Below are 14,988 nucleotides of genomic sequence, written 5' to 3'. Positions count from 1 at the left end.
TCACAAAATTTAACTGTGAAATATTCCTACAATTATAAGCCTGCGTTCAAATACAAGCTAGACGGATTAACGGATCATATCACGAAAGCATGCTCGCAAACATGATCTATTATCTACATTATATTCGCCGATTTTGTGGGGATGGGAAAGACGTACGTAAACGTTACGAGATATCAAAATGTATTGTAAACCGTATGTATATTTATCGAATGTACACAAATTCTCTATGGACAACGAGGCAGACTCCAGGCTATATATTGACGTACATATAATTATCAATGCAATATCTTTATTACAATATAATATATACAAGATTATATCGCTGATTTCACTATAGCTGATGTACAAAAAATGGGCAAGATTTTAAAAACGAGTAAGTTCTCGTTCCCTTCTCGCCTGGTATAAATCGTTGAAACATTAATGTTATAACAAAGCGTGATGTGTTGATTATTTTATTTATTTATTTATATATATATATATTATATATTATATATATATATATATATAATATATATATAATATATATTATATATAAACAATCATGAAAAGCCACCTGGGTATCTGGCTTAATTTTATTACATCTTCAGTTAAATATAAATATACAATACAATACGATGTCAAATATCACATGAATATAATAAAGTTAAACAGATTGGTAATCTTTCTTGTAAATAGTACTACGAATTCAATAATTCCTATAATTTTTTTGCAACTTAATAAAGATGTAATCGTAAAACAAGCAGGTTTTTTACAATACCGGAATGGCTCCGAATAATTATCATAATCGATTTTTATGCCATACGCGTAGACTCTTCGTTGATGATATAATTTTTTTCACGTGGCAAGTACAATCCTTTAAAAAAAAGAAAAAAAAAAGATATATATGAAACACTATATATATGACAATTTTATGAAAAATTGGATATGAAAAAATGTGATATTGCTTTTTCGATGTACATACAGTCCAAACACGTATGTATTGGATGTTTCCGTAAGAATTTGTTCATCTTATATACAGAAAAAAATATTTCTTCACATTTATTCCTTTATTCCTATTTATTTGATTCACACAATGTAATTTTAATGAAACATTTATTTTAAATGAAGATCTCGTTTTATCAAGTCATATTATTTGAACAAACACGATTATTTAAGACAATTTGTTTCTATGAAATAATATGTTCCTTGATTATACTGAATATATATTGTTTTAATAAAACATTAATCCGCATGCAACATCGTCACCAAATGGACGAAACTGAAATTCTATTTCTCTAAATAAAAACTTTAAGATAGAATAACAGAATATGAAATCATTTCAAGCACTTCTAATGAAGTGATTTTTTTCAAAGCGAGTCGCTTTTATTATTTTAATAATTATTTAGTTGATTTTAATAATTAATTTTGCTGAAATATTATAATTTTGACAATACAATTATTAAACAAGATGAAAAAATTTTTATAGAAATTTAAATATTACATTTTAACGACTTGGTATCTGGGATTTTTATTATTGGAATATCATTAATATATATATATATATATATATATATATATATATATACTATATTATTGGAATCATGATACGTCATGTATGTTAAATGATAAAATTGTTTAAACAAAATGTGTATCAACAAAATGTTTTCTTCCATGTAACAAGATTTATTATTTGAAAAGTCAAACAAATTGATTGGATCATTTCAAATAATAAATTTATCTAGATTAAAAAGAATCTAGTAAATTTAAAGAAATATTTTTCTCTGTATAGAAGAATGCAACAGAATAAATAATACATTGATGTTACTTCTTCGTCAATATTCCATCGATAAAAAGTTAAATGCTTCTGATAAGAGGACGTCTCTCACCACATTATGTGTGCGATGGAATACTTTTTTATTAACCAATAACTACTCTTCTCATCACAATCTACCAATCGCATATTTGTTCCTAAAAGCGCAGTGGAATGCTTGAGAAAGTAGTGTAATTATTAAATTTGCAAGAACTTGCAAATTTATCGACTTGAAAGTTTGCATCGTTTGTAAACAAAGGAAAGATAAACATCAGATGTCAGAGACAAAAATCAAATTTAACAATGATTGCTTAAAACTTCATGTAGAATACATTCTAATTAAAGAAAAGAATAAAAATTATTTCAAAAATTGATTAAAATCATTTTTTATACGATATGTGGTATTATAACATTACCAGAATTGATGGCAATCCGTATATATGATCTTCAGTTTTAAAAAACATATTTAACATCTAATACGCATTTAAATTCTTTTTGAAACAATTTTGCAACAATTTATGTGCAATTGATTACTTTAATTTCCTTAATTCGTTAATTGTCATTTGCGCGCTTATCATTACATTTTGTATTAAGATTGTAAGTATCGTAATATACAGATGTCCGTATTGTTCTCGCATAGATCGTGTATGTATACATATTTTCTTGATTAAACTGCCGTCTCGATTTGTATGTAAGTATAGTACCGTGTAAATTTAATTGATTTATAAATTTTACCGCGATTTCAATTACATATATGTTAGGAGCTCGACTGTAAGGAAGACCTTGATCGACTTTTTGTATCAATATTTTTCGGCGTCGATCCATGCCTTGAGAAAATCAACGAATCATATTCTATGAAAATTCGAAACGTGTGTGTGTGTGTGTGTGTGTGTGTGCGGCGTGCGTGCGCGCGCGCGCGTACATATACATAAGTATGTAAATGTATGCATATCGTGTATCATATGTGTATCGTTTATTCATTCTTTTCTATTCTGTTATAAACTCAATCGCTAAGATTTTATTGTACAATATATATATATATATATATATATATATATATGTACACACACACACACACACACACACACACACACACACACACACACACACACTTATACATAGGTATATGACACTGACATAATAACTATATCTTGAAATCTTTAGCGTAATACAATAAATATATTCCTTTTAGCTGTACTTTCTGTAAATTACTAATTTCTTTCTAATGCATGCGTTATTCCGTTTAAATAAACCAATAAATAAAAATAAAGTTTTCAGCTAAAGAGAATAGATCTAAAGCACGAACACTATAGATTTTCGAGACATAATTTAAAAAATAGTAAAGAAAAAAGAATAGTAAAGAAAAAAAGAGTATGCAATATACCACAGTGTTCGATTTTGCACACATCAGTCACAGCTCGGACTCGCGTATCGTTTCTTTTCCTTTCATTTATGTAAAGCTATGATTCATTTTGTGACTGCCAAATCGCTCGCTTTCAAACATTTTGTAAAATTTTACTTGCTACACATTTCTTATCACAATAGTTCTTTATATCTCATTATACAATTGTTCTACTAGTCTAACAAACTTTTACATTTTATATTTTTGCCATGAAAGATTGCATTGTGTGATGTTCAGATATTGGAAATTTTTGAATTTTTTAAAAACGTTGATAAAAATGGACGTTAAAGGGAGAATATAATGCTTAGAAAAATCTTTATCTAAGAGATCAAACATTCGTTCTCAAATATGATTAACAAGATGGAACGCGAACGATGTCGGCCGTATTCTTCTTCCTGCGCGAGTCTTTAAAATTAATTAAAATAAATAAGAGTTATAACGACAGAACATGCAGTGTAAAAAATTATCTACACTTATGTCATCAAAGTGTGTACTGCATCTTCGTCAATTTAAAATTTATGATCGATTTCAGAATGAGGGAAGTGCAGAAAAAGATTTCTTCGACAAATACTCATCATCATCATCATTTATATACTAGTTAGATGCTTGTTTATAATTTATATCCGAGACTTTTTTTAATTTGAAGCGCCTAGTGAATGAGTAAGGACACAATGTGCCAAAGGATTTTGGAGGTACTACGATGATTCTCTATACAATTGCAATTTTTTTAAATTTGCGTGCAATTATTTTCTTCGTTCTGATAGATATCTTTCTTGAAATACATTTTAATAACTTTGGATATTAGTAAAAAATAATCTCTGAAATTTGCAATTGTATATAAATTCGAGATAATACTTCGAGCATTTTAAATATACAATTATTTACGGCTGCAAGTTGTGGGGAAAAAAAAAACCACAAAACTTGACGAGTTTTTTTTTTTAAAAAGAAACGCACTATTTCAGTAGTTTGAGCATTCTTTCTTTACGCCATTCTATGACCATTTTTGAAGAAACTTTTTTACAATAACTTATAATTATTTATTGAATTAGACCATCTATGCAAAATGTGACTGTCTAAAACCGTCTGCTACGTAGATCCAGCAAATAATGCTGTTATTCCCGTATCAGCAGCATTCTTCGAGATCTCGTCCACGCGCACCGAGTGAGACTTACCAGATACCTCTATTCGCGGTAAATTGTCTATTTTAACTTCCTTGCGAAACAATTGACCTACGCTTCTGCCGATAAGCTGTAAAAGACGTATTGAAATCCAACCATTATTATTATTATAAATGAAAAAATACAACATGTAATAGAATTATGATCAATTTTACAGAATATCTTCAATTAAGAAATTTTTAATAAGATTTTTAATGCAGATTTTAAAGAATCAGACATGATATAAACTTCTTTTGGATATCGTGATCGTATACCTGATTAGTAATTTTCTTGAAGAGGTCCTTCTTTCCCTTTTCAACTTTGTTACCTTTCGTGCTGACTACTGACATTTTCTCGTCGAAGCGTTGCAAATCGGCGGGATTGATCCCCGGAATTTGCTGCATTACTTCGATGATGTTCGGAAATTTAGGTCTGAGACATTCATAGACTTGAGCACCCAAAGTAATAAGAGAACCTTGATTAGCCTCGTGCTGACCATGTAGTTGTAAACCTTGAAGAACTGCGACCATAATGTGCGCTGCCATAGAAGGAGTCAAACTGCCGTCGGCAGCTAGTGCTCGGACCACAGGCCCAGTCAACATCGTAGCTTTGAGACTTGCATTTGAATCATTCCATGCGAGCGCTCTAGAAATGCAAGACATTATTGTTAAGATACTCAAGAAAATAAAACTAATTGATAATGATTTTTTTTTATAATTGCAATAAAATTCGCAATCACATTTTTACATATGATATTGATATTGATTACATATAATTTTACCCCAATACACATAAGACGATGCTGTGACAAGTGGACGGATGACGTAAAATAGAAGCCCCGAGTTCACTGACGACTTCGGCGACGATGCTGTTCCCTCGCGCGAGAGGTGGATCCACCGCCATTCCTCCGCTATCTTGTTCCATAGTATCTGGAGGAGCGGCATCGCTAGCAGCTCCACCGACTAAAGCCACTTTTAACACATCGACGAAATCCCTCGTCAAATTCCTATTAAGCATGTCGTCGATGACTTCCTGTGTATCGGTGTTTTCTTCATCCAAACTACCAGATTCATAGAGACGCGCTATATATTGCCACTTTGCACTTAATCTTTGACACACTGAAAAAAATGCATAATCACTTCATATTTAGTCCTGTTTAGTATAATAGAAAGCACGCAAAAAAATGCTTTAATTACTCACTGTGTGTAGATACATGAGCCAGCACAGGTACTAGCACGCTCTCATAGAAAGCTGAAGGACATGAATATATAAATGGTTTCATGAACACACGTATAATCGGTCGTAGTCTATAGTCTGGAATCATCTAGAAGCAATTTTTTATTTTTATTTGGCTATAAATATATACATAATCAGTATAATTATTCCAATTTTAATAAATTTCGCGCGTGCGCGCGCACGTGTACGTACATACATGTATGAAATTTATTAAAATTTGAACAAATACAGATAAAGCAATACAATGTTATTAAATTACCTCCATGTTTGAGAAAACAGAATTCAACAAGGCCTGTGCGAGTCCAGGTAATTGATAGAAATCTCGGCCGATCATATGACAGCCACTGCCTAACATATGATAGCATTGGTCGTGAATCGTACTGAGGAATGATTGCATCCGAACCAGAGAAGTACTTGAGGTCTGGTCCGTTTCACTATTATTGTCGTTGGTTACGTTAACGCCCAGAAGATTTGCCTTCTCTGATTCCAAAAGTCCATAAGCATTTTTATAACCCTAAGATAAAGACATTCAACAATCTATTTAATAAGAAAGTAATTTGATATGAAATTAATAATATATTTGATATGAAATTAATTTAATTTGATATGAAATTACGTTTTACTTGTAACAACTAGTATTTGCTTATCACAATACATTTTGCACGCTCAAATGAAAAAAAAATCAAATATTTATTGTTGCCAATATATTTCTATTACATAATTTCAAGATTAACTTCATACCTGATCCTTTTTCATCTAATTTTTGTATCATCTAAATTTTAGTAATCATGACTATCAATAATGTTATTTTAGATATAAGAGCTTCTATGTAAAAATAATGATTTATAGCCAGCGATTTTTATGTTTGATCCTGTCTTTTATATATTCCATAAGATTTATAAAAGATAATTGATTTGAAGAATTAAAAATTGTGAGCGAAAAAATATGAGATAATAAATAATAATCTATTTCAGTTATCTATATATTTCATAATAAATGAAGAATATTACCTCGGATAGAGCAGCAAGAGCAGCATGACTGAAGAGACCGTTCATCGTTCGCAGTAACGAGAAGAGCGTCGGCAGGATAGGAATCACATGCGGCGTTGCTGGGTTTCGATATACCGGATTGCCGCTCTCACTAAGCGCGGCTACGAAACCACCTCTGGCCGCACGATCGGGATCTTCCGGAATCGAGCATCGTTTGACCACGCTCAATACAGTGCAAATACACATCATGAGATCACTGCGATTACGTCTGGCTGGATCTTCCAGCATATTTTCCACCGGTGGTCTGTCCAGTCCCACAAATTGCATAAGCTCCAGCGGTCCTTTAAACCATTCCACGCCCAACGCGATGAACTTGCTGGATGCATCGCCAATCACCTCCGTGACAAATCGAGTTTGTCTTTCATAATCACAAAAGTGATTAGAGATGAGGAGCAATGCCTCATATAGCATGACACTCTCTACTCGAGACAGCGGGCTCGGTTCACGGGTCAAACTGCGCACCATTGTGTGTATTTGCTCAAATACTGGCAGCAACAATAACGGATACTTGAGGCTAATCTTTACCATGAGACTAGCTGCATGTCGTCTCACATTTTTAGCTGCCCGCAAACGATTACGCTCGTTCTCGCCAGGTGCTTCGAATACCAATGCGGCAAAGATCTTCTCGAGAACACGCGGCAAAATAGCGACGCCCGGCATAGCCATCGAGCCTGTTGACATCGACAGGAACACAAAGAGAGCACTTATACAGGATAACAGGGTGGACAGTAGCCAAGGATCTTGTGGCGAATAACCCAGACAGAGTTCCAATAACTGTAGACCGGTTTGCACACTTGGTCGCTCGTTGATCAATAGGATCCTAGATACGACAGAGTCTAGTGCCAGCGCGAGAGCTTCCCATTCAAGATATTCTCGATCGTTCTGATCACTCTTATACTGCAAGTTCGCCATACCCTTGGTAATTTTGGCAGTCAGCCATTGTTGCACATACATAAATGTTACCAAAGGTGCCACCATAGTTGCGTGTCTAAATCCCTCCAATAAGTCCATTCTGAAGCGATGCAGAAATACATTGAATTCCTCTTCCGAGTCGTAATCAACAAGGCAGTACGTGGTCATACCGTTACTCTGTCTACCATGTGGATATGTAACACGGATTAATTTGGGCGCGGTGTGTTCTACATACTTGGGCACATATGTAAGCAACAATGAGTCTGTCTTGATCTGTTCATGCTTAAATAGCATTACCCAAATCGCGTTAGCTAAATGCGTGAGTGTGAGACTCGGATAAATGGTAAACGTGAGCACAGTATCCAGAAAGAGATTAAAATGCGTCGGTCGTATGCTAGAAGCGTCATCTTTTCCCCATAAGGCGCAGAGTTGTGTCGCCATACCAGTCAGTACCTAAAATAACATGAATAATTTTTTATAAATACTAAAATCGCAAGAAACAAATAAAATGTAAATTCATTAAAGTAGTAAGTAATCATGCAAGCATCATGCAAAATACCTGTGTGAGCTTTTTCAGAAATAGATAATGATTTTCTTGAAAATTTGTAGGTCCTGCTAGAGATGGTGGAGCAGTAGCCGCAGTATAAATAAATCTCAGAGCCTCCTCCGAGAAAAGGATCATCAGCTGCTTTCGATCTTCAGCTTTTCCTTTGCGATTTACAATTTGAAGCAAACATTCTGCAGCCGAACACTGAAATATAGGATCTCCTAATAGGAGGCACAATATCTGCAATAATCTTCCATCTTCGGCCATTATGTGATTTATAGAGACCCATTCGACAAATCCGGTTAGCGTGGACAGCACTACCTATTATAACAAAGATAAAAGTTTTAATTCATTATTATTTTCCAATTACTGACATATGCAACTTTTACAGATGTAGCAACTTACCTGAACGACTTTACTGTGTGCTGCAGCTTCGGATGTTTGTCCTAAGGCACTTTTCTTCTGAAATTCTGAAAAGTGTTGCTCCATTAATCTCAGAAAGAAGCTAAAGATTTCTGCCATGTTTGTAGTCAATGCCTGATATATGTCTTTCCTTCTCTGATTAGACTCGAGTGTTTGTAAAAGCGCTACATCCTCCACTAGCCTAAGGAAAACCAACAAGACAAGCTCAGTCTGGCTCTCGCCTCGTGTACAAGCCTGACTGAGCTCAGCCAGCAGCGTAGGCCACTGCTGAGGCCATTCTCGTTTTATCATCTCGACTACCACACGCGATAAAGCATCCTTTATATGAGCCTCTTCCTGTAGCAGTGGTTGGGTACCCTCTTGAAGTAATTTCATTGCATTCTCCTTGATAAAGATCTTCTCTGATTGCGAGATTTGCGTCCACCGATATTTTACGCAGTGTTCCATTAATTGTAAACCAAAATGACGCACCACTGGGCTTCTGTCAGGTGATTTCTGTGCCAAGTACAAGCCACACTGTGCACACAATGGCGAAGATTCCTTGAATCTTTCAAAGGCATTGTACATTTCCAAACGTTGTGGCTGAGATATGATAGGTGACATCATCATCTCGACCACTCGAGCCAATTCTGCCGATATCTGGGCGACATCGCCTACTCCGAACTCCATTCCTATTTGTACTGTAATATAATAGAAAACACTTATTACATGATATTTAAAATTTATTATTACAACTATTTTATCTATATCATATAAAGAGAGAAATAAAACAAAAAAATCAAAATTTTTATCTCATCTCTATATCAATCGACAATATATATGCATATTTAAAAAGACAGTTCTGCTTAAAGATTTTTCTCAAAAATAAACAATCAAAAACATATTGCATCATCATAATAAAGACGTTTGTATAAAACAATCTAACAAATTTATTTTAATAATTTTCCTGAGATTAATTCTTCAAAAACGAATTGAATTTTTTTGCGATCAATTTCAAATTATTGATATATATATATATATATATATATATATATATATATATATATATATCAACGCGAAAAGAAAGCGTAATTTCGCAAAGCTGATGCAAGATTCTAACAAGGCATTAATCTCAGAGCCGGTATAAATAATCGAAGTGAGATTCTCTCTGGTGGGAGCAACGAATATACCCGCGAGGACACGAGTGAGGAAGTCGATGGCAAAGTCATTTATTGTCGAGAGGCCAGGTTTTTCGATCGCGAAAAATATTTACGGGCGGAAACATGCGGGCATCACGGCGTGGACACGCGTGGACGAAGCAGCTTGTCCGTGCGCGTGCACACTAATCATGCCTTCACCTACCGCGCGCGCAGTCGTTCGCTCACGTACTCACCGTATTTGACGCGAAATTGCGGTTTGAGCTTAACGGAGCTTGGCGGGGCCGCGTGAACGGCGGGATGCTCTCCGGCGTTACGGTGCGCGTCAATTCATACCTAGTCCGTCTCGGTGGGAGAATGCAGAGTCGAGGTGCGCGATGTAACGCTCGTCACAGCAGGCTCTGCTCTTTTCCGGAGATGCGGCACGCTGGCCGGACAATCGCATATACGATCGCGTGCTGCCCTCTCGGCGGCATCGTGCTACGCAGTCGATGGGTCGACCTAACCTAAATCTGGCTTGACCGGGCGTGTATGCGCACGTTTTTTTTTCTGCCTGTTCGTATCAAAAAAGCAATCTGTATCTTGATCTATTTGCTTCCGATCGTTTCTTTGGGATATTTACATCGCGCGATTATAAACCGCTCCTCTTCCTTTTGTTATCGATAGCTCGACATGGTAGTTAGTGAAACTAACCTCTCTCGCACTTTATAGGTTATGCCGGTTCCGCTTCCACGCGCGCATACACGTACGTATCAGGGACGTGAGAGAGAGGATGGACGAGGCAGTCACCACGCCGCCTACATTTAAACGAAGTTTTTTCGAGCGGATCTACTGCGTGGAGTTCTCACCATATGAGTGGTCGCAACATCTGATCTGCATCGCTCTTGCAAAGGAGATTGTCGTCGGTACTGTTAGATTTCAGGTTCGTGTGAAGATTAATATTTCTAAGGATGCGAATTATCATTGCCACAATTTTGTTAAAAACGCAATTTTGATAGACCAATCTGTTAATGAAATCGATTGTCGCAAGTGGTGATGGATAATTGTGATGAGATTTGATGAAAATAATTTTAAATAATAGGATGAAGACGATGCCGTGGAAGACATGGCGTACAATCCTATTAGAACGTTTCATCATGATGTCAGGCCCCATGCAATTGCTTGGAGTCCAGAAACCTCCTTGAGTATTGTTCCCAAAATCCTTATGTTCTGCGTTGCCGGAGTGGATTTCAAAATAAGATTATATAACAGTAATTTAAATAATATCAATGTATATGAGGTAGGCAAAACTTGGAAAGGTACATGAGTTTATAACATTATCAAATGTTATGATATATGTTTTAAAGGTTTTAGAAGGTCACAGTGATTATATAAATGCTATCTCATATGAACCAGAAGGTGACTTATTAGCATCGGTTTCCGATGATCATACATGCAAGTTATGGGCAGTTAAAGAGAACCAAAAGTGCGTGTCTACATTTTACTTGACGTCACCTGGTACCAGTGTATGTTGGCATAATGAAGAATCTGGCAAACTCTTAGTAGCAGAAAAAAATGGCTTGATACGTATGTATAATGTCAGAAGTCAACAAGCAATTATGTCTCTAGATTCTGGGGCTGTTCCCTTGACTGCAGCAGATTGGGGCCCTAATCCATTGAAAGTCATATCGATGGCTGCTGGAGAATTACTGCTTTGGGATGTATCCAGACCCAGGTAATAACATATTTGCTTCTAAGTCTTGTATCACTATTATAAATTTTTTAAAAAATATTTTATCTCTAATTTCAGTCGTCCCCTTGATGAACATACACTTCATGTAGAAGGTGGCTTAACAGCAAAAATCTCACATTCAAATGAAAATCTAGTGTCTAGTATTGGATGGCCGGATAACTTGTTGAAAGTTGTCAATCTCAGGTCTAAAGTAGTAGTATTGTGTGGAAAGGTCAAGTTAGTTGGTGGTATGACATGGCACTATAAATTACCCTACGTCTGTGCTGGAAGTGATAGAGAGTTATGTTTTTGGAGAGTGAACGTAAATTAGAATATATTAAAGACTTATTTTATAAAGACTTTTTTTTATTCTCCATGAATTTAAGATATTATATAGTAATTTATTAACAATATATATTTCTTTTACCTTATACCTTAATTTTGTATAAGTTAATTATGAGTGAACCATTATTGTATCAAGGTAAAATTGTGATCTGAGTCGGGAACATATTCCTTATTGCGAATACTAGCGGAGTTACATTATATATATATATATATATATATATATATATATATATATACACACATCTGTATGAAGATAGCCCCCAACATTGAAAAACATAAAGTTTCTATAGCTCATTCGATTGCTTATCGTTTGCACATGTATGCACATGTATGCACATTTCGAATTTTCGTTTGCACACTTCTAGTAAAAAAGTTATTAACAACACAAATTTCGGGGGGCCATCTTCACACTAGCCCCCAACTATGAGTAAATTAAATAAAAAATAGCTCAATTGATAGATATTCGTTTGCACATTGCCAAACAGGTCGATTTTTCGTTTGCACACCTCTAGTTAAAAAGTTATTAACAATTAAAGTTTCAGAAATAAGCGAATTCGATAGATGAGGTGAAAACAAAAATATTGTGCTTAAAATGATATCAATTGAAAAGTTGTGGCGTTTTCATTCATATTCGGTTCTTGTTTATTTCTCATAAATCTATTGCATGTTCTCGCTCATCTTTAATATCTGTACCTGAACGTTATATGTTGTAATAACTGAAAAAATTCGAATCTTCGGAATTCATCCTGAAAACGAATTTTTTTATGTAGAACTGCCGCTCTCCAAGACTTTATTTGTTAATAACTTTTTAACTAGAGGTGTGCAAACAAAAAATTCGACCTGTTCGAGCTGTTTGGGAAAGTGCAAACAAAAATCTATCGAATGATACCATTTTAAGCAAAACATTTTTGTTTCTATCTCATCTACCGAAGTCGCTCGCTTCTGAAACTTTAATTGTTAATAACTTTTTAACTAGAGGTGTGCAAACGAAAATTCGACCTGTTGGCAATGTGCAAACGAATATCTATCAATTGAGCTATTTTTTATTTAATTTACTCATAGTTAGAGAGCTAATGTGAAAATGGTCCCCCGAAATTTGTTTTGTTAATAACCTTTTTACTAGAAGTGTGCAAACGAAAATTTGAAATGTGCATACATGTGCAAACGATGAGCAATAAAAACTTTATGTTTTTCAATGTTGGGGGGGCTATCTTCACACAGATGGAAGTATATGGGAAAAACTATGTGGAAAGTATATGGGAAAAACTATGTGGGAAGTATATGGGAAAAACTATGTGGGAAATATATAGGGAAAACTATGTGGGAAGCATATGGGAAAAACTATGTGGGAAGTATATGGGAAAAACTATGTGGGAATTGTAGGAGAAAAACTATATGGGAAGTATACGGGAAAAACTATGTGGGAAGTATATGGGAAAAACTATGTTGGAAGTATATGGGAAAAACTATGTGGGGAATACATGGGAAAAACTATGTGGGAAGAAGATGGGAAAAACTATGTGGGAAGAAGATGGGAAAAACTATGTGGGAACGAGATGGGAAAAACGATGTGGGGACTAGATGGGAAAAACTATGTGGGAAGAAAATGGGAAAAACTATGTGGGGACTAGATGGGAAAAACTAGGTGGGAAGAAGATGGGAAAAACTAGGTGGGAAGAAGATGGGAAAAACTATGTAGGAAAAACTATGTGGGAAGAAGATGGGAAAAACTATGTGGGAACGAGATGGAAAAAACTATGTGGGAACGAGATGGGAAAAACTATGTGGGAACGAGATGGAGAAAACTATGTGGGAACGAGATGGAAAAAACTATGTGGGAAGAAGGTGGGAAAAACTATGTGGGAAGAATATGGGAAAAACTATGTGGGAAGAAGATGGGAAAAATTATGTGGGAACGAGATGGGAAAAACTATGTCGGAAGAAGATGGGAAAAATTATGTGGGAACGAGATGGGAAAAACTATGTGGGAAGAAGATGGGAAAAACTATGTGGGAAGAAGATAGGAAAAACTATGTGGGAAGAATATGGAAAAAACTATGTGGGAAGAAGATGGGAAAAATTATGTGGGAACGAGATGGGAAAAACTATGTCGGAAGAAGATGGGAAAAACGATGTGGGAACGAGATGGGAAAAACTATGTGGGAATTGTATGAGAAAAACTATATGGGAAGTATACGGGAAAAACTATGTGGAAAGTATATGGGAAAAACTATGTTGGAAATATATGGGAAAAACTATGTGGGAAATATATGAGAAAAACTATGTGGGAACTAGATGGAAAAAACTATGTGGGAAGAAGATGGGAAAAATTATATGAGAACCAGATGAGAAAAACTATGTGGGAATTAGATAGGAAAAACTACGTGGGAAGTATATGGGAAAAATTATGTGGGAAGTATGTGGGGAAAAACTATGCGGGAAGTATATAGGAAAAACTACGTGGGAAGTATATGGGAAGAACTATGTGGGAAGTATATGGGAAAAACTATGCGGGAAGTATATAGGAAAAATTATGTGGGAAGTATATGGGAAAAATTATGTGGGAAGTATATGGGGACAAAACTACGTGGAAGTATAACCTGTGTGGAGATAGTCCCCCACCAAACAGGTCGATTTTTCGTTTGCACACCTCTAGTTAAAAAGTTATTAACAATTAAAGTTTCAGAAACGTGCGAGTTTCGCGAGTTTCGAATTTTTTCAGTTATTACAAGATATAACGTTTAGGTATAGATATTAAAGATGAGTGAGAACATGCAATAGATTTATGAGAAATAAATAAGAACGCCACAACTTTTCGATTGATATCATTTTAAGCACAATATTTTTGTTTGCACCTCATCTATCGAACTCGCTCATTTCTGAAACTTTAATTGTTAATAACTTTTTAACTAGAGGTGTGCAAATGAAAAATCATTCTGTTTGGCAATGTACAAACGAATGTCTATCGATTGGTTCTATTTTGAATCGCATAACTTCGGAATTCATCCTGAAAACGAATTTTTTTATGGAGAACTGCCGCTCCCCAAGACTTTGTTTGTTAATAACTTTTTAACTAGAAGTATGCAAACGAAAATTCGAGCTGTTTGGGAAAGTGCAAACAAAAATCTAACGAATGATACCATTTTAAGCACAACATTCTTGTTTCTATCTCATCTACCGAAGTCGCTCGCTTTTGAAACTTTAATTATTAATAACTTTTTAACTAGAGGTGTGCAAACGAAAATTCGACCTGTTTGGCAATGTGCAAACGAATATCTATC

The 14,988-nt window shown here is 35.0% G+C and overlaps 2 protein-coding genes across 4 annotated transcripts; one reads left to right on the top strand and one right to left on the bottom strand.

Moving 5' to 3' along the window:
* Positions 1-272: 272 nt before the first annotated feature.
* On the bottom strand, positions 273-10,028 carry Ranbp21 (exportin-5-like protein Ranbp21). Of its 2 annotated transcripts, none has more exons than XM_011638545.2 (9): positions 9,888-10,028; positions 8,498-9,195; positions 8,105-8,413; positions 6,595-7,998; positions 5,844-6,098; positions 5,549-5,672; positions 5,130-5,466; positions 4,624-4,993; positions 273-4,439 (listed from the first exon to the last, which is right to left on the bottom strand). In XM_011638545.2, the coding sequence occupies exons 2-9, from the start codon at positions 9,182-9,184 to the stop codon at positions 4,278-4,280; spliced, it is 3,648 nt and encodes a 1,215-aa protein (XP_011636847.2). In that variant the 5' UTR covers positions 9,185-9,195; positions 9,888-10,028; the 3' UTR covers positions 273-4,277. The 2 variants fall into 2 exon arrangements, with proteins under 2 accessions (XP_011636847.2, XP_025074048.2); XM_025218263.2 differs by lacking the exon at positions 9,888-10,028 and adding an exon at positions 9,615-9,706.
* Positions 10,029-10,040: 12 nt separating this feature from the next.
* Positions 10,041-11,793, top strand: Nup37 (nuclear pore complex protein Nup37). 2 transcript variants are annotated; one of them, XM_089084136.1, is made up of 5 exons: positions 10,041-10,180; positions 10,363-10,573; positions 10,733-10,930; positions 10,998-11,365; positions 11,441-11,793. In XM_089084136.1, exons 2-5 carry the CDS (start codon positions 10,424-10,426, stop codon positions 11,691-11,693), a joined length of 969 nt encoding a protein of 322 aa, XP_088940262.1. In that variant the 5' UTR covers positions 10,041-10,180; positions 10,363-10,423; the 3' UTR covers positions 11,694-11,793. The 2 variants fall into 2 exon arrangements, with proteins under 2 accessions (XP_088940262.1, XP_011636848.2); XM_011638546.2 differs by having other exon boundaries at positions 10,067-10,206.
* Positions 11,794-14,988: the final 3,195 nt, after the last annotated feature.

Source organism: Pogonomyrmex barbatus, unplaced genomic scaffold (genome assembly GCF_055798465.1).
Source record: "Pogonomyrmex barbatus isolate J1 unplaced genomic scaffold, ASM5579846v1 scaffold8, whole genome shotgun sequence".
Taxonomy (NCBI): domain Eukaryota; kingdom Metazoa; phylum Arthropoda; class Insecta; order Hymenoptera; family Formicidae; genus Pogonomyrmex; species Pogonomyrmex barbatus.
Note: the sequence above shows the minus strand (reverse complement) of the source record. Positions and strands in the feature narration are given on the sequence as shown.

Coding starts and splice junctions, on each gene's coding strand:
- Nup37 (XM_089084136.1), top strand. CDS start 10,424: ATGGACGAGGCAGTCACCACGCCGCCTACATTTAAACGAAGTTTTTTC. Junction 10,574..10,732: donor TCGGTACTGTTAGATTTCAG/GTTCGTGTGAAG, acceptor TTTAAATAATAG/GATGAAGACGATGCCGTGGA. Junction 11,366..11,440: donor TGGGATGTATCCAGACCCAG/GTAATAACATAT, acceptor CTCTAATTTCAG/TCGTCCCCTTGATGAACATA.
- Ranbp21 (XM_025218263.2), bottom strand. Junction 6,099..6,594: donor CTCTTGCTGCTCTATCCGAG/GTAATATTCTTC, acceptor TCTTTATCTTAG/GGTTATAAAAATGCTTATGG. Junction 4,440..4,623: donor TCAAGAAAATTACTAATCAG/GTATACGATCAC, acceptor CGTCTTTTACAG/CTTATCGGCAGAAGCGTAGG.